The sequence below is a fragment of the Uloborus diversus genome, chromosome 3 (genome assembly GCF_026930045.1).
Source record: "Uloborus diversus isolate 005 chromosome 3, Udiv.v.3.1, whole genome shotgun sequence".
Taxonomy (NCBI): Eukaryota; Metazoa; Arthropoda; class Arachnida; order Araneae; family Uloboridae; genus Uloborus; species Uloborus diversus.
The window spans coordinates 76,895,431-76,919,653 of NC_072733.1; the positions used below are offsets into that span (position 1 = coordinate 76,895,431).

General features: G+C 32.8%; 1 protein-coding gene across 1 annotated transcript in view; it reads left to right on the top strand.

Moving 5' to 3' along the window:
• LOC129219462 (serine hydroxymethyltransferase, mitochondrial-like) overlaps positions 1-24,223 on the top strand; it is a 109,009-nt gene that overhangs the window by 38,025 nt on the left and 46,761 nt on the right. Inside the window, exon 7 of the mRNA XM_054853856.1 lies at positions 2,357-2,496. Within this exon, the coding sequence (XP_054709831.1) occupies positions 2,357-2,496 (140 nt within the window). The remainder of the gene's footprint in view (positions 1-2,356; positions 2,497-24,223) is intronic.

Here is a 24,223-nt window from a genome sequence, read left to right on the forward strand (position 1 = left end):
AAACTGAGTTTTCAGTTTGTCAGCATGTTAAGAGCCAATCTTTATAAGAATTGGGCAGAAATTGGGTGTTCGGATATGCACCATTTTTGATTTTGCTCAAATTTTCATGGTGGATTCTTTTAAAGATTTTAGAAAACACATATTTTTTCTTTTCCTCTAAAAATTTTTTTGGGGACCTGTAAAAATTCGTAAAGTGGAGCCCGAAGTAGAGGTTTTCTAAATCGGCATTTTTAAAATGTGATTATTTCTGTGTACTAAGCATCAGCCAAAAAAAACTCTTCTGTTCACAATGTGAATTTAGTACCTAAATTGAAATATATCGTAAATTTTGTGGCTGACCTTCAGTGCAGCCTTTCAGGGGTCGTCAAACTTTGTCGAAAAAAATGAAAAAGTGCCATGTTTGAGGCCCTCTGGTTCCCTGAATTCAGGCTCAACCATGGTTTTTGTACGTAATTTGTATAAGAATATATATAAATTATTCAATACCATCATTAGTTGCATGACTCATCCTCTGCGGCGCCAAAAAATGGCAGTTTTTGTACCAAAAAATGCAGTTTTCATAAGCCTTTATCTCAGTGCACCGAGGGTCAGTGTAGAGATGGATGCCTGCATTTAAAACTAGAGTATGTGTACTTTCACAAACAGGTGACAAAACTATGGGCAAATTCTTTTCAAGAACACAATGTGTATTTCAAAACAGTAAAATGAACTATTCAGTTTTTAATTCAGTCAACATATCCAGGTTTTAACTTTCCTCCAGGGACTTCCAGATACTATTTAAAAAATCTAGTATGATCAAAAACTTACCATAAAAGAGTTATAAACTTGCAAATAGACTGATTATGCTTACTAGTATATTTTATAATATAACTAGAAGAAAAGTGAAAGAAAAACATCAAAATATGATAAAAAATGAACTTTTAAGGGGCTTATATTTCAGTACACTGAGGGTTAGCATAGAACTTGATGCCTACATTTCAAACTAAAGTGTATGTCTTGTCACAAACAAGTGGCATAACTATGGGCAGTGGTTCTGCAGGCTCATAAAATGCACTCCAAGATGAGGAAATTGCATAATAGTTAACGATGCATCCAGTTAGTTGTGCTCAAGCTCCAATGCTTTGTCATGCATTTTTTTACTGTCCCACTAGTCAGTTAGGAAAGTATACCCTTTTTTTATAATGTCATAGCATTGCTTTTATCTTAAGTAATAAAATATGACTTAGTAATTGTATCCTATCATGGTAGTTTAGTGCAGAGAAAATAATTTTTGTCACTATAACGTACAGCCTAAACAAATGGCAAGGAACTATGATGTACAGTAGAAATGAAAAATAATTAAAATAATTAAAAATATATCTAAAACACCTCCAAAAAAGTGTTACAAATTACTTACATTTTTACCGCAATAATAACCATTTTTCTTTTTTTTTTTTTTTTCCACTTTGCTTCCAGTTATCTAAGTATACAGAATGCGAGTAAGCATAATCAGTCTATTTGCAAGTTTATAACTCTTTTATGGTAAGATTTTGATCATACTAATTTTTAAATAGCATCTGGAAGTCCCTGGAGGAAAGTTTAATACCGGATATGTTGATTGAATTGAAAACTAAATAGTCCATTTTACTGTTTTGAAATATGTACTGTGTTCTTGAAAAGAATTTGCCCATAGTTCTGTGACTTGATTGTGAAAATACAGCTACTCTAATTTGAAAGTAGTAAGTTCTATACTGACCCTCAGTGCACTGAGATACAGACTCCTAAAAAGTGCACTTTTTTTCATATTTTGATGACAAAACTGCTATTTTTCCGCAGCAGTGAGCATTGACCATGCATTTAATGAGCCTATTTAATAATTTATATCTATCACTACACAAATTGTGCACAAAAACTATAGTAGAACCTCAGTGCATGGAACCAGGATGCCTTAAACATGACACATTTTCACTTTCTTCGGCACAGTTTAGGCACCCCTGCCAGGTTTCACTGAAGGTCAGCCATAAAATTTATGATATATTTCATTTGAGGCACTAAATATCATGTTGTAATCACAAAGATTACTTTTGCTGATGCTCAAAATCAGAGATAGTTGAGTATTAAAAAATGTCAATTTGAGAAAAACCCTAAGTTGGGACCAACTTTCGGAATTTTTGTGGGTCACAAAAATATTTTTGGAAGAAAAGAAAAAATATGTGTCTTCTGAAACCATTCAAAGAAAGCACTGTAAAATTTTTAGCGAAATCAAAAATGGCATGTATCTGGCCTGCCTGACTCTTATAAAAACTGGCTCTTAACTTTTAATGTCATAAAATATTGATTTTCATGAATTAATTCCAAAATTTCTTCATTTGGACAGATTTGTGATGAGGTTAAAGCAGTTTTACTTGCTGATATTGCTCATATCAGTGGACTTATAGCAGCAGATGTAATTCCAACACCTTTTGATTATGCTGATGTTGTTACTACCACTACTCATAAAACATTGAGAGGAGGAAGGTAAATTGTTTTATCACTCTCTTTTTTGTTTAAGGACAACAAGTTAATCTGAAAAATAATTGATATTTTAAACCAGGTTTTCAAAACTGAAATGGATCTGAGTCAATTTGTAAGTTTTCATCTGAGATTTAGAAAAAGACACAAATTGTTTGTAGCATTGAAATTTTTAATCATTTGCTATAATATTACACAATTTTATTTTGAAGTTACTAAATCCATTTAAAAGTGGGGCGTACGAAAATGCCGAGAGAAAAAGATAAATTGCATGTTGGATATTTTTCTCTTTTAATATGTAGTGAGTGTATTTTATTGTAAAATAAATAATTGCACTACTATTAAGAACCATAATAAATCTTTTACACGAATGTTTTCAACCATACTTTAGCTATTGTGTATTGTGTATGACTACTTTAAAAATTCCAAAATTATATAAAAAATGATGCGATTTTAAGTTGCTCACAGTTTGCAACTTGGAGAACAATTATGAAAGCACATTTTACTCGATATTGTTAACTAACATTTTTACTTATTTAGTCTTATTTTATTAGTGCTACTAAGTGACTTAAGGGTCATTCTCCAGAATGTGTAACTTTTAAACAAAATATTTTTCAATATTAACTTTTTTTTTCATTCTTACATTAAACTTATTAAAAGAACCATAAACAATGGCCTGACTAAAGTCCAATTATTTTACTATGAATTTAAAAAATAAAAAATTATCTTGTTCATGGAAAAAAAAAACTTTTAGAGCTTGAAAATAGAGGCCTATTTAATATCAAGGAAGTACAGTCGAACCTCCATATATCGAACGTCCACATATCGAAATTTTCTATATATCGAAATCCCAGCAAATTTCTATGTTCATTACATAGAAAAATTGTTTCTATGTATCGAAAAAAATCTCTGTATATCGAAATTTTTTTCGAGACATTCGTAGATTTTTTTTCCACTTTTAACTGTTTGTCTCACGAAAACTGATGGTTACGGGAGAAAATTATGTTCACTAAAGGTTGCTACGAAACTCATAAGGAATCTGGGGTTGAGGGGTGTGTAGATAGGTCGTTGTTTTGTTCTGGAGTTCTTAAATTCCCTCAAGTTTTTTTTCAAATCTTAGTTTTAACCAGTAGCACTGTAAAATCCGTTTCAAGTTATCCCTTTTCTCTGTTGATTATCATTCCTAGTCTTTTTAGCTTCAGTAAAAATCATTCAAGTTAGGTAGAATGATTTTTTACTTTTCTCTCGATTACATTGTCAAAACGAAAATTCCCCTTATGTTGCGGATCAATTTGAATTGCCGAAGAATGAAGATGTATGAAAGGGCAAAAATGTAATTTCTGTTAATTTTTTAATTATTAATTTTCCTTTAATTCGATGCTTGCATAAATTAGAAATAGGGTTTCATACACAAAAATTAGCTTTAATTTTAATGTTTTAGGAGATTTTTATGATAAAATAAGATAATTTCCATATATCAAAATTTCTATATATCGAATTTTTTTCCGGCAATTTGCTATTTCGATATATAGAGGTCCAACTGTAATTATGTTACTTATGTAAACAATGAGCCATTTTAATCATTAGTGTGTCTAATATCAAGCTCTCTTGTTTAAAGTAGTTTCAATTTGTTATCCTTTTAGTTAACTTTAAATTTGTGTTTAAAAATAGTATAGTTTTAACATACTTCCAACTTAGTAAATTTGTGAATATACTGATCATTTATAATTTTAGTACAATGTCTAAAATTGATGTATTTCGCTCCCATTATTTATTCTCATCTTCGTGACAACAACATTGACAGGAGCTTTTACAGAGGGGAGATTCATGGAGGTGAGGAATTTTCTTTTAATATAGGCCGAATAGATACATTTTTCAGACATGGAATTTTTTTCTTCATTGCTACAATCTGATAATGTTAAGCATAATAAACCTTCTTTTTTTATATTAATTTATGTGTCTTAACTTCAAATTCACGAAGGTGAGAATTCCAAATAACCACACTTGGTTTTTAAAATAAAATCTATTTTCTTGTTTCTCAACGAAAATCTCACAACTTCTTTATGGCTGAAAATAATCTAGTATAACGAAAAACTTGCATAATGGAAATAAAATGTGATGCTGTTACTGCCATCTGTCAGTGAGAAAAAGCATTTTGTGTTTGGGTAATGGAGGGGAGAATTTATTGTGTAACATAATCCATTATCCTACTAAAACAAAGTAAATTACAATATAAAAAAAAGAGAGGGAACTAAACACTTAGTATTTGAGATACTTGTGGAGGAAATAATAAACAAATAAATATATAATTTTAATTAAACAAGTTATTAAGCTACACTAACAGTCACACCAAATGTGCGACATGCCACGTAGGTGAGAATTCACATGCTGTGAACCAAAAAGATATTTAAAAAAAATTGTTGGCAGATTTAAATGGATATATTTTGATGAAATTAAAAAACATTTTAAAATGAATTGTTTCTTAAAGTTTTTACTGTAAAAGAGGCATGTGACAGCAATGTTACATTTTTGGAAGAATGACCACTAAACTATTATTTTGGTAATCAAAGCATGCAGTTTTTCTTAATTGGTTCTATAAGCTATTTAGGTTTAATTGAGGGCCTCAGAGAGCTAAGGCAGGCCCCTAGTCAGTTTCGTCACCACTAGCCCCCCACTCTAAAAGAAAAAGAGAAAGAAAAGAAGAAAGAAAAAAGGAAAACAAATCAAAACTGCTTATTAAAAGACAATTAACTCTATTTTAAGTGCTGCAACAGTAAATAACAAAATATTAAATTTGACAAACAATTATTGTTTTAACTCAGGAATATTGTTTGCTAATTAATTCCAAAAGAAAAAAAATACGACACAGTTAAAAGGAAGTTTTAACTGTGAATGGTTTCTTAAATAGAACAACTGATTTTCTCTATCAAAAACTTTTTCTTCATTTTGTGCTACTACATTTTTTAACCTTATTTGCTTTTCAAAGTGTTTCAAACTTTACTGTACGTACTCTAATTTATTGCTGGTACTGTTTTTCCTAAGTCATAATTTGAACGCATATAAACGTGGTTTGGAATGGTTCATCAATACCAGGACCCTAATGGATCAGGTTCATGTCACAGACTGAGCCATTAAAATATTAGGGGGTTACTTTTAAAGGGGTTTTGATCTCATGTGTGCTTTCATCCTTTTGGTGGGGGGGATGCACACCATTGCCATTACTGATGGTTTTAATACAGTTGAAAAATGTACTTTGATGTTGAAAATTTATTTTTCTGAAAGTTATTCATGACTAGCTACCATTGCATGGTCTCCCTCAAAAATAAAAGTTGTGTTAAGTGACACAGGTTAATCAGGTTTAAATAAAAGAAAAATAATAGTGTAAAAATTCCCCTTCAACATCTAGAAAAGAGCAGTTTTATGACTAAAAATTTGAATTTAGCTCTTTGAATTACTTCAAAATTCAAAAAGTGTAGTCATTGTTGTAAATAGGCACATGCATTCCATTTCATGTATTTTCTGGTGAAAAACCCCCCCATTAGGGGAGGGGCAAAAAATCCTATGAATTCCTAAGCATCGAAGGACCTCTGTGCCAAGTTTAGCGAATTTCAATGCAAACTGGATTTGATAAACCCCCTGTGGAGGGTTTGACCCCCAACAATGGACAAAAACTACTGAGCATTAAAGGACTTGTGCCAAATTTGGAAAAAATCTGATGCAGACTTTATTTGAAAGGGACTTACACAAATGAACTTTCATGTATATAATCAGATTTCTACAGGAACTGTTAAATTATTACAAATAGTTTTCAACTATAATATCATTCTGGCAAGAAAGATGATAGTCATTGAGTTATAACAGGAAAATGTTTGATGCTAGCATGCAAGACTAATGGACTTCAAGTTTTAAAATGCCATGCTGGAAGTTATTGTGTCAGGGACTATGATCATACTTCTCCGTGACCCTTCATATATACATTAGGGTGGAACGAAAAAACAAAGTTTTTACTTTTGAATCGTAATAGTGCGGAAAAGTTGCGATTGATGAAGACTTACAAAACAAAACAAAATTTTTTAAAATCGGATAATATCTTCCGATCCCGCAACGAGCCTAAATATTTGAAAAAATGGAAAATTTCGTGTTTTCTTAGTGATTTTTCAAAAATTTTGTTTTAATGTTTATTTTTAAGGCTCTGAGACGGAAAAGTTTTGATTGGTAAAGCCTTCAGAAATAAAAAAAAACAAATTGAAATCGAATAATACCTTCTGATCCAGAAACAAGCCTAAAAAATGAGAATTTCAGGTTTTTTTTCCGAATTTTTAACATTTTTGGTTCAATGTACTTTTTCAGGCTACAGAACGGAGAAGTTACATTTAGTGAAGACTTCAAAGCAAAAAAAAAAAATCTTTTTGAAATAAAACAATATTTTCCAATCGCGCAACGAACCTACATGTTTAAAAAAATGTAAACTTTAAGCCCTTTTTCAGCTTTTTTTTTCTTTTAGTTTAACGATCCTCATAAGTTCGGTATGAAATACTAATGAAAGAACGTTTGTTTATAAAACAAATGTGATATTTTAGTACTAGCCTGTCTGTGAAATTGTCCACATGGCCCTTTAATCCCGCGAGACTCATATTTGTTTATGCCGCTCAGTACAGTGTATGCATCTAATACGCTCCATTAGCGCCTCACGATCTTGAATTTATGAGCTTTTTAGTTGGTTTGTGTCTATAGGTATCTTACTTAAATGAATAAAGCAGTCGTGCTGGCATCAGTATTTCTCAAAGTTTCTAATGTGCGTGTGATGTCTATTTGCTCTGTTTAACGTGTTTCAAACATGAATCCATCTTTGCAGAAAAGAATTACCAGAAAGTCCTTTGAGTGCCCTATATTTGGCCACCCGAGAGATTTGCCAACAAATAAGCTCCTTACTTATGAAAATGTACTTCAAAGTTGCTTTCAAGAGAGATTTGAGTTACCTAGAAAAGTCAATAACACGAAAATGAGTTTTTCCATTGTTAAGGACAAAAAGTTAAATGTATCTTTGATAAGGCCTCGATTCCTACAGTTTCCCTGAAAAGAATTGCTCAGCTCATTGATATCTTCTACAAAAAATATCTCAATTTCATGAGATCTTACAACCAAGACAAGGATAAACCCAAGTTTAAAGAAAGGATTGATAAATTTAAAAGTGAAGAAGGAAACTCTTTGACATCTCTGCCTGTAAGTGCATAAAGAATGTTATTTGCACTTGTAAAAAGACCCCAGACATTTGTGAATGTCCAATTTACATGAAATGTACGTGTGAAAAATCTGAAAAGATACTGATCTCTGAACAAAGATTTCTCTATCTTCAGAGGAAACATGGCATAGGAAAAATTGGAACTTTGGACCAAATGATTTGTCAAATCGTGACCCCGGCCCACTCTCACATTCCAGATGGCTCACTTGTGCAAATAGAGTTCTTAGACTGTACGTAAGTGTATCAATCCTATCAGGTGAGTTAAAACACATAGTGACTTTTTATTTTGCGATGTTACATGCCGGTCTGGTTTGAAATAAAGAACCGCAAAAATTTCAGACTTTGCCATTCATGTTTACAGAACAATTCAAACCTGTCGATACTTACCTGACAATCTAATTAATGGCAATGGTGTTTGATGAAAGGAGGCACATAAGAGAACTAGCGTTTAAAAGTGTGTTAAAAGCCAGAGAGTTTCTTTCTAAAGGCAAAAGCATTAGAAACTTTGTCATTCCATCTCTAAATTTCGAAGCAGAAGATTACACAGAGATTATTAATTGGAACACGACAAACCTATCTTCTCCACCTTTTCTTCGAAACGGTCATAACAAAGACATTGAAAATTTTATTGTAACATGCAATATACCCGACTGGGATATAAAACTATTCCCCCGCCTTACGCAAGCTGTCAAAAGATGTGTGAAGTTAGTGACAGAGGCTTCACTCAAAGTGTGTGGATTTAAATCAAGAGATGGCTACATAAAAGCAACATTGAAATCCAGATCAATTATGCCCGAATTTTCCAAAAAAATCTGATTTTAAATTAGCTTCCACAAGAAACACTTAAAACAATAAGACTTGTATACTGGATTGTAAATTTGGTAAATATTTTATAACTTTTTATTATTTGAAAATATTTCATTATTGTAAAGAATGGTAGTTTTGCATGTCTAGAAGATACCGTAAAAGTCAATTAATAAATTAATGTTTATGTGTATTATGGGGTTTTTTAACAGGCTTTTCCCTGTAACACCGGGGGAAAAAACAGCAAGAACAATTTTATTTTTAATCACTAAGAAAAGATGAAATTCTCCCTTTTTTTAACTTTTCATTTTTGTTCCCGGATCAGAATGTATTATTCGATTTCAACAGTTTTTTTTTTTTTTAAATTTATGAAGACTTCACCAATCGTAACTTTTCCGTCTTAGAGTATTAAAAAGAAACGTTGGAGCAAAATTTTTAAAAAATCGCTAAAAACATGAACTTTTCCATTTTTTCAAATTTTCAGGCTTGTTGCGGGATCAGAAGATATTATCCGATTTTAAAAAAAATTACTTTGTTTTGTAAGTCTTCACCAATCGCAACTTTTCTGCACTATTACGATTCGAAAGTAAAAGCTTTTTTTTTTTCGTTCCACCCTAATATACATATGTTTGTATATATATATATATATATATATATATATATATATATATATATATATATATATATATATATATATATATATATATATGGATATAAATAGGCAAGCTGTTTTATTTCGGTACCATTTTCTCCTCTGTTTGTGAACTGATTTTCTTCATTCTTTTTTTTTTTTTTTTGCATACCTATTGTCAAATTTTAGATTCATCAATAAAAATTTTTGAAATTAGACAAATATTAACGGAGATTTTCATTAAAAACGCATTTTTTCGTCCTAAATGGCTCTTTCAAGGCGAATGGATGGTTCAATTTTTTCAAATTTGATATGGTTGGAAAGGTCTTTAAAAAATACTCCAAACGAAGAAATTGTCAGGGCACCCAAGTTCCCATAACCTAAATCCACTAGAAAAAAAGTTATAAGCATTTCTTAGTTAGCAAAACTCAAAAAATTTTATTTTGACTCTTTTTCATTGTTGAAATTCTTTGTTGGAAGCGTAAAACATTACGTTTTAATTGATTTTTACACCTCTGTTTCTACACAAAAAATGCATTTTAATGCTTTGAGTTTGGTTTGGTCGGAGAGCTCGCAAAAAATGCTTAGAAACATGTTCTTCCCGGTTTCACCATGCGAAAATGCAAACCCGCTAAATTGACTGGAAAAAGCGCTAGAAGCAGTTATAAGTTAGTGAAAATTCATCTTTATTTGCTTTTTCACGCGACATAGTTAGCGTGAAGTATTTTCTGGATATTATTATGTGTTGCCATTTTTTGCTTGAGCTTAAAGAAAAGAAATTCTTGCATTTGTTTTTATTATTGAGGCTTTTTGGGTAACTACGGGCATTTGAAATATTTTTATTTGTGAGGGAGGACTTTCAGTTTCGATAAAATTACCTTCTTCTCACAATAATACCTGCATTTGCTATTCCCAGCAACAAATCTCAAGGTGAAACTTTTGATAAAATTGGCATATTATTACGACATCCAGTGCTTTCCCATGGACAATCATATGTTACTGCGAGTAGAGTTTGTTCATTTCACAGTTGGAAATTTTATATTTAACAGCAAAAGTCATGCCTACTTTTACAAAGAATATTGTTTCTTCAGGAGGTACTACATAATAAAGGAGTTTTGTGGTATCATTTCATTCAGGAAGACTTCCATATTTGAAATTTGGCAAACTTTTTCCATTGGTGTCAAATTTTTGGCACCAATGCCAGTTCGAGAAATATTTTTCTTTTTCATTCGTAAAAAAAAGAGTAGAGAAATGTCTATTTGCAAATGAAGTCGCTCTTTAAGGTGGGATTCATTAAATTAACCATCGTGACAAGGGGGAGGAAATAAATGACAAGTGGGACATACAATGGGGAAAATGTGATATCAAGCCTTTTTTTATAAGACCGTTTATTAAAAAGAGTATGACATGTGGCAAAAGGAACAGAGGTATGGTGAAGTGTGCAACTTTGTGACAAAGGGAAGAAGAATAAAAAATTTTAAAAAGTGCATTAGTCAGTTATTCCCTGATCCGTAAACAAATCACAAAGACAATTTTTTAAATAAAATTGCACTATTATTGCAATGTCCAGTGTTTTTGAATGGAAAATTTTTAATGTAGCAAGTAGGATTCATTTGACTGTTTGAAATTTTATATTTCTAATGGAAGAGGTCAAGGCAACTTAATAATATTAAACTTTTTAGAAGAAATATTGTTCATGCAGAAGTTTTACGTATAATCTGAGTTTTGCAGCATCATTTCATTCAGAAAGATTTCAATAATTGGGATAATCGCTTAAAATTTTTGGCGCCAATTGCAGCGCAAGAAATGTTTTGTCTTTACATGCGTAAACAAAGAGTAAGGAAATATATATTTGCATACAGTTACCACAAAACAGGAGCTGTCCACAAATGAAGTGCCGCTTTAAGTTGGGGTTCATGAAATAGTAACAGTTTATGACAAGGGGGAGGAAAGAAATGACAAGAGGGACATACAATAGGAAGAACGTGACTATAAGCCTTTTTTAAATAGGAAGGTTTATGAAAAACATTGTGACAGGTTTGGTGAAGTGTGAAACTTTGTGACAAAGGAGGGAGAGGATCGAAAATGTTGAAAAGTGTGACATTAGTTATGCACCGCCCAAAACCATAAACAAATCTCAAAGACGACCTTTTTTTTAAATTGTACTATTATTGCGAAGTCCAGTGTTTTCAAATGGACACTTATATGTTGCCCCGAGTTGAGTTCGTTCATTTGGTACTTGAAAATTTATATTTCTAATGACGAAGAAGCTACTTACTCAGTAATAGTAGATGTTTTATAAGTAATATTATTCTTGCAAAAGTTTTACATATAAACTGAGTTTTGATGCTTCATTTCATACTGGAAGATTTGGAAAATTGGATAATTGCCAATTTTCATCCGTTAGCGTCAATTTTTTTCCCCAATGTCAGCGCGAAAAATGTTTTTCCTTTGCATACGTAAACAAAACGTTTGGAAATATCTATTTGCATAGGGTTAGCACAATGCAATTTGGTATCCAAAATAAAATTATTCAGGCCAAGATTTGGCAACCACACCAACTTCTCAATAGGGTTGTTTTCTTCAGTCAAAAGTACTAATTTTAGTCATTGAAATCGATAGAATAAGCAAAAGAAATAACATGGAGCCAGAAAAAACTTTTATTTTCCCAACAGTTATTTTTTATTAATATTTTAAATGTTCGATTTTGGAAATAAAGCATGGTCTTTATGACGTTACAAGTGATGTACTTTGGAGCATTACTCCATTGCTGCGCTAAATGTTTACACTTTGCTGTCAACCATGTTTCTGTTGGAAAAAATAATTCCTTTCCTGAACTTTCCCAATGTTCTAAACCCATGTAGCAGTTGTTTTTGAAGGAAAAACTAATTTTTAAAAAATCGTCGTTTATTTGAACACTCAATCATAACTATTTACAGGATAATAAAATAAAAACAGAATCACTTAAAAAGAAAAACGATCTCCATCTATCAACTTGATAGTCACCCTCACTCACTCATTCATTCCAAACACCACCTCATTCCCTCTCAATGCACATGTCTTATGCACGTCGACTCGGCACGTGCCGATCGCCGATTGGCGATGATGTCAATTGTGTCAGCCCGCACCCAGCCGATGTGCAAGAACGAATTTGCATGGGAATCGATAACTTTTCTTTCAATAGCCAACATCGGCCCCCTTCCCGTGCAAATCACTCTTCAAACATACTAAAATCAAAAACATCAATTGCAAATGTAACTAACATTTCAAAAACACAATAAATAAATATCACAAGTGCTCAATCAAAAAAAAAAATTGAAATTTTGAAGAAAATCTAATAAGTAAAAAGTTCAGCATAACTAAAGTTCAATAAGTTCACTTTGAAATAAAGTCAAAAAGTTCAAAGTCAGTGCATCTCGAAAAATCACACAGCATCTCGCTGGTCAAAACGTAAAGTCCGGAAAAGTAATTCTTTCCAAAAGAAAGCACATTCAAACAAACACTTTATCCCAAAATTTCTTTAATTCCAATCTAGTAGGTGGCTTCGTAAACAAATCTGCAACATTTCTTTTTCTTCCAGAAACAAATTTCAAATTGAAAATTTCATCATTTACAAAATTGCTAATAAAATGGTATCTAACGTCTATATGTTTTGTTCGCGCATTTTCTACACTTGATTTCGTGAAATCAATTGCTGATTTGTTGTCGCAAAGTAAAGTACAATCTCAAAAACTGAAGTTCAAATTTTTATCCGCTAGTACATTTTTCAGCCACACAGACTCTTTCGCCGCGTCAGCTAATGCGATATATTCGGATTCCATCGAGGACAAACTCACACATTTTTGCTTCATTGTTTTCCACACGATAGGAACTTCGTCGATAAAAATTATCATTCCTCCCAATGAAACTGTCGTCCCTACTTGCAGCGTAATCGGCATCTGAAAAACTTTTCATTTCGATGTTTCGCACTTTGGACAAGTTCAGCTTATATTCTTTGGTAGACCTAACGTAACCCAGAAGCTTAAGTAGTATTTCCCAGTGTTTGATTCCGGGATTTTCCTGCACTTGCGATAAAACATTTACCGCGTAGGTTATATCGGGGCGAGTGCGGTTTGCTAAAAATGCTAAACTCCCGAGCAAACTTCGATAGGGAATTCTTTCCATTTCTTCTATTTTGCATTTCAAACTTGGGCAATCTAATTTTGAAATAACAGTTTCTTTTACTATGGGTAAAGAAGTTATCGGGATTTTATATTCTTTAAATTTTTCACAAATTTCTTCTATGTAACTTTGTTGATGCAAATACAAATTTTTATGATCTTGACAAAATTCGATCCCTAACAATTTTCTCGTTTCTCCAAGGACTTTCAGATCGAAAATTTTTCGCAGACTTTTTTATAACCTCATCTATATACTGATTTTCTTTTCCGAATATTACAATATCATCTACGTAGAGTAATAGAATGGTATTTCGTCCTTTTAAAACGCAATTACACCTTTCTACTTTAATGAAATTAATATTTTTTAATGCTTTCTCGATTTCTATATACCAGTTTCTTCCGCTTTGATGTAGTCCGTAGATTGACTTTTTCAGAAGACAAATTTTATTTTTATCTTTACAAAAACCTACGGGTTGGTGCATATAAATACTTTCCTTTAATTCGGCAAATAAATAAGCGTTTTTGATGTCTACTTGACAATTTTTCCAACTATAAAAACAAACCAAAATACAAAAAAATAGTCTAATAATTGAAAAATTGACTACCGGGCAAAAAATAGTGTCTAAATCTTCTCTCCTTTGTTGACAACCTAAAATTACCAACCTCGATTTGAATCTTGAAATTCGATTATTTACATCCCTTTTTACGCTGTACACCCATCTATTTCCTAGTATAGTTTTGTTCGGCGGTCTCTCAACTAACTCAAAAACTTTTCTTTCATCGTATTTAACTCATCGTTCATGGATTCGATCCAATCTTGAGCATTTTCGGATTATATAGCGTCCTTGAAACTTGTCGGAATTTTCACCTCAACAATGTTTGCTTCATTTTTTTCACTTTCGCGTTCTGTATCATTTGCAAATTTAATCTTTCCGAAAAAACATTCTTTCCGCTAAAATCAAACAACTGTTTTTCGAATTTTAAATTTTTACTTTTGCAATATTTTTCTATATCATTACATGATCTAAATCTTTGTTTCGTTCCCTCTAAGAAATAATAAATGTCATTTTGCATTCCGTCTGGTCTTGGTACTGCATTTCTAACCCAATTCAATTCTGATGCGCTTTTCGCAAATTCAGATCCGTTTTCTTCTTCGGAAACTTTCTCAGTTGAATCTTCACTAGATGTTTCACCTTCATCGCGATTTTGCGCGCTTTCCTCCTCATCTAACTCGTAATGGTATTCCGAGTATTGAGTTCGTTTTTTAGGTTTTTCTATTGGGTCCAGGACTTCTTCCACTGCATTCTTATTTTCATTAAACTTAACATTACAAGTTTCAATTACTTTTTGCTCGTTAATTAACCAAATTCTATATCCTCTGGTATTTATCCCATATCCGATCATTATTCCCTCAATTGCACGCATTTCGAATTTATTTCTCCGTTGTTTTGGAACATTAACGAAAGCTTTTAGGAATACTACCGAGGGTTTTCTGCCGAAAAACATTTCAAAAGGGGTTTTGGTTGTTTTATGACAAATTCGATTCCAAGTGAAAGTGAAACAATATAACGCTTCCGCCCACCATTCATTGTTCATTTTCGTGTCTTTTAGCAGTGCTTTTATTCCATCTAAAGCTGTCTTGTTGAAACGTTCGCAAATCCCGTTTTCCTCTGGTGTATAAGCATTTGTTCTTTGGTCTTGAATACCGTAAGAACTTAAATACTGTTCAAACTCTTCATTGCAAAATTCGCCCCCGTTGTCTGTACGAATGCTAACAAGTTTTTTTCCTGTTATTCTTTCCATTTTCTAATGATAGTGGATGAATTTGCTTAAAACTTCATCTTTTCGTTTTAAAGTGTAAACTCACAAAAGGACTAAAATCATCAATTATCGAAAGAAAATATCTACTCCCACTTTTTGATGGCATTGGTAGAGGACCACAAACGTCCATAAAAAGTAACTATAGTGCAGAATGTGAGATCTTAGGATTTGATTTAAAAGAAATCCTAGTTGACTTAGCTAGAATACAAACTTCACATTTTTCGTCTGTTTTTTCTATTTTTGGAAGACCATTCACGCTTTGATTTCTACTAGTATCTCGGATGTAATCATAATTTATATGACAAAATCTCCTATGCCAAAGGTTAGAGAGTTGATTTTGTTTAACAGTTCCAGCATTTACGTTAAATACGACTTCCGTTTGTTTATTTTCCACAATTTGCGTTTGTTTAACAGTACCGGCATTTGAATTCGCTTTCTACTTGTTTATTTTCTGCAGTATCGTACGCAAACGGTTCTACATAGTATAAACCCTCTTCCCTCCGTGCATAAAATAGCTTTCGCCAATTATTAAAGAACACGCAAATTTTTCCTTTACTTCCAACAAAATGTGCACCGGCTGCTTCTAAACGTGCACCGGAGATTAAATTTCTTCTCATGTTTGGGTTGTATAAAACGTTAGTTAACTCTATCCAATTAACTTTCCCGTTCATTTTTACAGCAAATCTCACAGTTCCTCTTCCCAAAACTTTACTATTAGCATTTCCCACTGCCAAAGCCATATTTACATCGGAAATTTCTTCGAAATTTTTCATTAAGTTCTTGTTATTACAAAAATGTGTTGTTGCCGCACAATCAAAAATCCAGTGAAACTGATTTCTATTACAATCTTTACCAGCTCCTGATTCAGAGGTCGAAATGTAACTCTCAACTAACATGGAATATTTATCATTGAAGTTTGAAAAATTATTACGATTTACGTTACTTTTACATTGCGCGATCAAATGTCCGTATCAGGGGCGGCTCTAGCAGTTTTGCCGCCCCGGACAAATTTCCAAAGTGCCGCCCCTCTCCACGGTAAAAAAAATCAAACATTACAATTTTTGCATTACAAATATAGTCCCTTCTTTTTGGTAATTCCTCTTTTTTTTAAATATAAAACATTCTTTCAAAAAAAACGATAAGCCCCCACCCCCACCCCCTAAAATGGTCATGCTTGAAAGCAGTTTCGCGTTGTCTTCACGTATTCATCAATTCATCAATCCTAAGTACGACCATGGCTTTCCTGCACTTGGGCTGTGCCACCAGAAAATATTTATAGGGGGGGGGGGTACGCTTAAAAAATACCCGTATCTGCTAGAGGGGTCTGGGGGTTCTCCCTCGGAGAATTTTTTGAAATTATAGTCTTAAGAACGCAGTTTTAGACGCTCTGTGGCGGTTTAGACGGTGGAAAGTTTCAGGGGGTCTTTTGAGGGGGGAATTTTAAGAAACTGAAGTCTTAAAAACACGATTATAGGCGAAATGTGTTGACTTCAGAGTAAGGGTTGGGTCTTCGATGATTTTTTCTTTTTTTAAATAGATTTGAGATGACGTAAACTTTTCACCCCAATTTTTTGACACTGAAGTTCCAAAAGGCAGTTACCGACAAACTTTCATGATTACAGGAAAGGGCTCTTTGAATCTCCCCAAGAAACATTCCAAAAGAGAAGTAATAAAAAGCGATGTTTTTAAGCCATTTTCAAGGACTGGGGTGAGGGTTAAAAGGTCTCATCTTAATTTTTTGAAATTATAGTTTTTTTCATTTTCAGATTGCATACGGGAGCATCGTCTCAATGTATTAAAAGAGGACTTCGCGCTAAGCACCTCAACAAAGCGTCGTTTTTAGACGATTTGTATGATATTAAAAGCAGGGTGAAACGAGATTTGAAGAGCACTTTAATGATTTTAACTGAGGGAGGAGGCTTCCGAAGCGTAGAATTTTAAGTATTTTCTTATTTTTTGATCGTCTAGTAAAAGTAAAAAGAAAAAAAAGGAGAGGTGGGGGTAAAACAAATATGAAGTGTAGTGTGGGGTGTGATTAACTAAGAAATAATCTGTAACTATAGAAAAATTTAATTTTAAGTTTCTTTTGAAAATAAATTAAGACTTTTTCACGACAATCGATATTTTTTCCAATTAAAATTACTTTGTTTCCCTAAGGAGCATTAATTTCTTCTCTTTAATAGCATGGAACATTTTTTTAAAAATGCTCAATCTAGGAAGGGGGTGGGGGAGAGAGAGGAGTCCTGTGCGCGGATCCAATTCCGACAACATGCAGAAGTTCAAAAACTGGACCGTCAAATATGTATCATTATTTAAAACGTGGTAAATAATATAAATAAATACCTTTGTGCTGAACAGTAAAGTAACATAAAGTAACAACGTCTAAAAAGCACAAATTCTGCGAATTTGTGCTTTTTAGACATTGTTACTTTACGTTACTTTAGTGGTATATAATAATTACTTGCTACGCAATTGCAATATCCCACGGCGCCCCTCCCCACGGGAAAAAATAAAAAGGGATAAATTGACAGTAAATACATGCCAATAAACCTTTAATAGATCATGCCAATAAATAAACAGCACAATGAAATGAAATCAAATTTATTAAAGCTGTACATTAAACTAGACAAAAAAAAAAGGGCACTTCAAAACAAACACCAAATTAACATGTCTTGTATTAAAGACCTCGAAACATAGCTGGATTATCAAATTATTGGAAGAAAAAAACAATTATAGTATTTAATTAATTTAACAATATTTCTTGAGAACAGACAGGATTTTGGAAGTGCTATGCATTACTGACAATTAAAGTGACAGCAAAGCAAAATACTAAAATGGACGAAAAAAATAGAATCGTTATTTTAAAAACATTAACTCATCTTTTTTTTTTAAATAATCATAAAGTAGGAATGCAATTAAACAATTTTTGTATTGGTGCATATTTTCATGACAGCTTAATAAAAATTACTTTCTCGTGTTGTACAAAAGTTTTAGAAGTCAGATTACTGTTTACCGATGTTTCTCTTCTTGTAGTAACTTATAATAAAAGTTCAGTCTGCATCAAGTCTGTTAAATAACTAAAAATGAAAAAGAATACCAGGACAAAGGTTAGAATTCAATGTGTACCGCCCCCCCCCCCCCTCCTCTAAATTATTACTACTGCGCACCTTAAATAAACACATTTAAAAGGCTTTTTTTCTTACTTTTAATTCTGCAAACTTAGTGATTATTTTTTTTAAATATATTTGTTCAGCTAACTCATGTTCAATAGCCAATGTAGCTAAACCATTTAACCTATCTTGAAGAGTTGTGGAGCGTAAGAAATTTTTTATTAATTTTAGTTTTGAGAAACTCCTCTCTCCACTTGCCACACTTATTGGCAAAGACAATAAAATTCTCAAACTAATAGCTAAATTTGGTGCGATATCAAGAGTTGAAACTAACGACAAAACTTCAATTGGGCTTTGCCTTTTTCGTAATAAGGCGGAAACTGACACTATTTCGTCTGCTAAGTCCACTGCACTTATGTCTCGTGAATCTCCATCCGTCAACACTAATTCTAAATCTTTGCAGTGTTTAATTAACTCTTCTTTTGGGGTGTCCCTTAAGTCATACACATTGTATAAAAATTTAAAAAAGCTGCTGTGGGTACTCATTAATTCAAACCTACTTTCTAAGGCATTAATTGCCTGATCTATTGCAAAAAAGTAAAACTCTATTTTAAATTTTAATTTCGGATCTTCCACTAGATCATCTCGTGCTTCATACACAAAATGAGTACTTTTTCGTCTTATTCTATGACGAGGTTGTGTCAGCTCAAAATTAGCCGGGATGTCAATCTCTTCAGCCAATTCCGTTGCATCAGAGAGCATCTCCTCGAAAGATGCATCGGATCGCAGATCCTTAAAAAAATCTCCACAGTTTTTTATGAGTTCTATTGCGGATGGAAGGTCATAGTCTATGGTCTGCAATAACTTACTGATTGGATTTATGCCATTTAAAATTTTATACCATATAACTATTGAGCATAGAAATTTAAATTGCTTCAGAGCTTTTAACAATCCTGATGCCAAATCTCTGACAGAGTTGTCGATTTCTATGTTGTCATAGATGCTAAGGAAAGCATCGTAAATTCCCCCTAATTCATACCTTAAGGGTTTTATAGCCTCTACGCGGCTTTCCCATCGAGTTTTACTTAATGGTTTCAAGGTGAACCCTTTTATATGTTGTAGCAATATGCCCCATCGGAAAGTTGATGAGGAAAAAAAAGTATAAATTTTCTGAACAAGATTAAAAAAAAATTACAGGCCTCTAAGGATGCCTTTGTCATGTCGTTGATAACTAAGTTTAAGGAATGATTGCTGCATGGAACATAGACGGCTCGTGAGTTTAACTCCTTAATTCTGGATTGTACCCCTAATTTACCGCCTCTCATATTCGAACCGTTATCATAGGCTTGTCCCCTCATATCCATTAAATTCAGACCTAATTTTGAAAGTTTTTCGACTAATATATCTGAAAGGTCTTTTCCGGTTGATCTTTCAACTGGAAGAAAACCTAAAAACCTTTCGTTGATTTTAACGAGTATCTGATTTGGGTGCGATTTGTCAATTGATACATATCTTACCATGAATGTCATTTGTTCAATCTTACTGACATCAGGAGTACAATCCAGAATTACGGAGTAATATTTGGCTTGTAAAATTTCACTTACAATATGTGATTTAATATTTTGATGTAAAAGGGAGATTATTTCATTTTGTATAATTTTCCCTAGATAGTGGACTTTAGCTTCCTCCTTTCTAAGTACTTTTCGAACTTGCTCCTCCATTACTGGGTCAAACTGAGCAAGTAATTGAATTATTTGTAAAAAATTACCATTATTGGAGTCATAGAGTTTATCACTTTTACCTCGAATTGCTAAACAATTTTGAGCAAGCATTTTCAATGTTGCCACAATGCGCAGAAGAACTTCACTCCAATAATTAGTTTCCGCAGCAATAAGTCTTTGTAAATCACAATCAATCGTTTTAGAGCACTCTAATCGCTGACTGAATTCAACCCACGATTTTAGGCTTAGAACATGATTTCTTGATGTCTCATGTTCTTTTAAAGTTTCTACAAGGTGCTTCCAACTTTTGAAACCTTCTTTGGAGAGAGAGCTACAAGAATAACTAAAAAGCTTGCAACAGAAACAATATACACAGTCTTTTTCAATGGAATAAACTAACCATTTACGCATAACTTTTTCACCATTGTTTAGAGCTCTGACATAGTAATGTGTGCTAAATCTTCGACCAGAGTCATTATAAGGAAAATCATAATTTGTTAACGGTTCGGGTGGACCTTCTTTTACCAAAAAGCATCTATCAGCGTGTGATAAAATTGCTGGCCATGATCCTGGATCTGAATTATTGATTATCATCAGCGTATCTGTATAATTGGATGTTACTGGATCTGGTGTAACTTTTACTGGAGCATCAACTTCTAATGGACTAGAGCAATCCATTAAGGTGTGATCTGCAGCAGTGTCACAATTCGTTAAAATTGTGTGATTAGCAGTAGTGTCACTATCCGTTAAGATAGTGTGATTAGCAGCATCAGTGTCACTATCCATTACGATTGTGTGATCAGCAGCAGTGCCATTATCCATTAAAATTATGTGATCAGCAACATCCTCATCTTGAATGTCTGATTCGGATTCTATTGCTAAATCGTTATCATTTTTTCTTGCGCCTTGCAGATAGTTCAGCAAACTTCCAGCCTGTTTTTGAATGCTGACTTCTTTTTCAAGTCTCTTTCTCTTGTACTGCGCTCCAGATAGCTTTTTGCGACCTCCTGTAGACATTCTAGAAATTCAAGGAGAAAAATTATTTTAACTAGGTAGTGGTTCTTTCACAAATGATGTCACGCTTTGAGGGGGAGGTTGGCTTGTTAAATTGTGGGTTTGTGACAAGGAGAAGTGAAATGTTAACAGAAAATATGACATCAAATTCTTTGGTTTGTGAAACAAAAATAAGAACATTTAAAATGTCAGGTTAAGTATTTTTATATTTTTGTTTTGTTTTCTCGTTGATCTTATTTTGTAGCGAAAACGGCGAAAACAATAACAATGCAGATTAGGATTTAAAAATTAATAGCTACATGCTTAAATTGAAAAAAAAAAAAAAAAACCTGTTTATGAATATTTTGTTATTTTGAAATCAAGATTACGTGGGAAATAATTTGGCTAGTGTGTAAAAATTTCTTCTGGTTAATGAGATTTTAGCGTTTGTTGGACCCTGCATATCATCAGCGTAATTGTTATGTTCACAAATATGTGTGTAACAATAAAACATAGCTAAAGTTGGGAAATAAAATTTGGAATTTGATGCACGAATTAGTTAGTGTTGGTTTTCACAGCTGGAAAGTACATATTTATGTAATGTAGCGTGACACATGACGACAGGGTGGAAGGGGAATCAGGTGTGACACTTTGATAAAAGGGGAATGAGAGGGGAAAGCTCACAAATACTGAAAAAGAAAAAGTAGCATTTTTATGGACTGCCTCCAGACAAATTATACGTAGTTTGTTTGTTTATTTTGTAATATTTTATTTTATTTTATTTGTTTATTTATTTGCTTCAGAAATATAAAGGCGTTATTAAGATTTAGACCATTCCATGCATGAATAAAAAGTTAATAGGGGGTGAAGGTGGGTTAGGATTTAATATAAAAAGAAAGCAATTCTTTTCTAAATATATATTTACTACTCATGTTCGTAAAATAAGTGCACCACGCGAAAAATTTAAACATAGAAAGGTACCTTGCGGTGCCTTTCCGTAAGAATTTTAGGATTACCATTTCCTACAAGAGTAATTTTTAACAGTTGAATAATTTGTTACAGAAGAATAAGATTTTTTTTTTCTATAAGGAAAAAAAAAAAAAAACTCGAAAGAAACAGCTTTAAAAATCAAGAAAAAGAATAGAAAACGTTTAATTTCAAATATTTTATCCTCCATTTCGGTTAAATATACTTTAACGGATAATCTGAATAGTTATTAAAAATTATCGATAAAGAAAATAATAGTCATAAAATACCGTGTAAAAAAGAAGCATTCGAAATGAAAGCAACTTTTTTTCATGTGAAACTTTTTTCGAATACTTTGGTAACTATTTTAATTTTAAACACGTAACTGTAACGTTTATTTTCTAGGATGGCAAGAATTTAAAAAAATATCATAAGAAATTTCTTATCGAACGACAAATGACCAATATTAGAGACCGAAAACAGCTAAGGGGGGAGGGGGGGGGCTACTAAATATTTTATGTTTTAATTTCGAATAAAAATTCTACGCATTTCTATCATAATAAAAAAATTAGTAAAAAATAATTGTCACATAACATGATTTTTGTTCAGAAATATGGCCTGTATTATAATTCCCCCTCCCCTATTTAGTCTTTTTTAGGGCGTTCTTTTTATTTTTCCCCTTTAGTGGATTTATCCGGTTTTAATGCCACTTTGACTATTAAATTGCAAATGTAGAAGGGTCATTCTCCTGTTATACACGGGATATTTGCAGACATTTAAAGTGCAAAAAACAGTTAAAAAGGATGTTAATTCATATTTTTTTGCAATTGGATCATAAATCAAGATTCATTCTGAAATTTCAAATGCTATAGTGCTTCTATCCAATTCTCTTGCCTTTTGGTCAAATACATTAATTAGAAAAATTACAAATTTATTTAATTTGTGTCATGCACGGGACATGTATGAATGTTACTCTATCTCAGCTATAAGAATTCAAAAGTTAAAATAGTAGTTGTGTTTATAATGAAATAAAAACTAATACTGGCAATAATATATACCATTTTAAGTGAAAGTTCAATAAAAAGTATTTTACATAATAAATAAATATATATATATATATATAATATACTTTAAATTGTTATAATGTAACTAGTATTAGGATGATACGTTATTTAATACTAAAACATCATTGAAATATCTACCTAAATCTCCAAGCAGAAAAAAAAAAGGCTACGGTTCCTGCTATTGCAAAACTTCTTATTTGTTTGAATGTTCCCTGCTTCAAGTGTACGGTAAATTGTCGGGGACACGTGGACTACAATCAACGGAAAGAAAAAATACCATGGAAGATACGGCGCCGCACAATAACTGTTATAAAAGAGAAGTAAAAGTGTGAAGTACCTAACCCTGGTAAAATACAACCCCCGAGTCGGCGAAGCAATTGACAGGAAGAGAGGAAGAGAGCATGGAATAATCAGGGATGAATAATAGGGCAGTAAAGCACATAGCCTAGGGCCCAGCAGATCCCAGAATCAGGCGAGAGTTCTGGTAATCAGACCCTGACCCCCCACCCATTCAGTCTCGTTTCCCAACCAAAACAGGCAACTGCTGACCATTTGCTGTCGGCGACAGCAATTAAGGTACAATAAACGAAGAGGAAAGAAAACCTTCACGTATTTTTCAGACTCCCAAGCTATTGTGCTCGCAAAATACTCTCATACAAATTTGCTCCTAATGTAAAATGTATTTTAGACATTCGAACCAAAATGCCGCCCCTCAAATTTGCCGCCCCGGACAGGGGTCCGGTTTGTCCGGCGCTAGAGCCGCCCCTGTCCGTATTGATGACATCTATGACACAGTCCTATTAACTTTTTATCCTTCGTATTTTTAACATATTTAGCATTTCCTTTGTTTTCTATTACTTTTCCTGTCTTCTTGCTTCTATTAGTAATATTGAAAGCACTCACCTCAGGTTTTTCATTATCAGCTTTTACCTGTTTCAGTCTACTTTCTTCTTTCACCAGCTCCTCAGCAATCTTGTTGATGTCAAAATCTTCATCACTCCAACGGTAAATTAGTTGGATTATACCGGTATACTCCGGCGGTAGATGCCTAATAACTTGGAAGCCTTGAAAAAGCGAATCTAAACTATGGCCCGCGTCATACAATTTCTTCACTGCTAATTTAACTCAAGCTATAAAAAGACCCATTTCTTCGTTATCTTTATAACGGATGTTAAAGAATTCATCCAAAAGTTGTATAACTCTCGCTCGCATTTTTGGTTC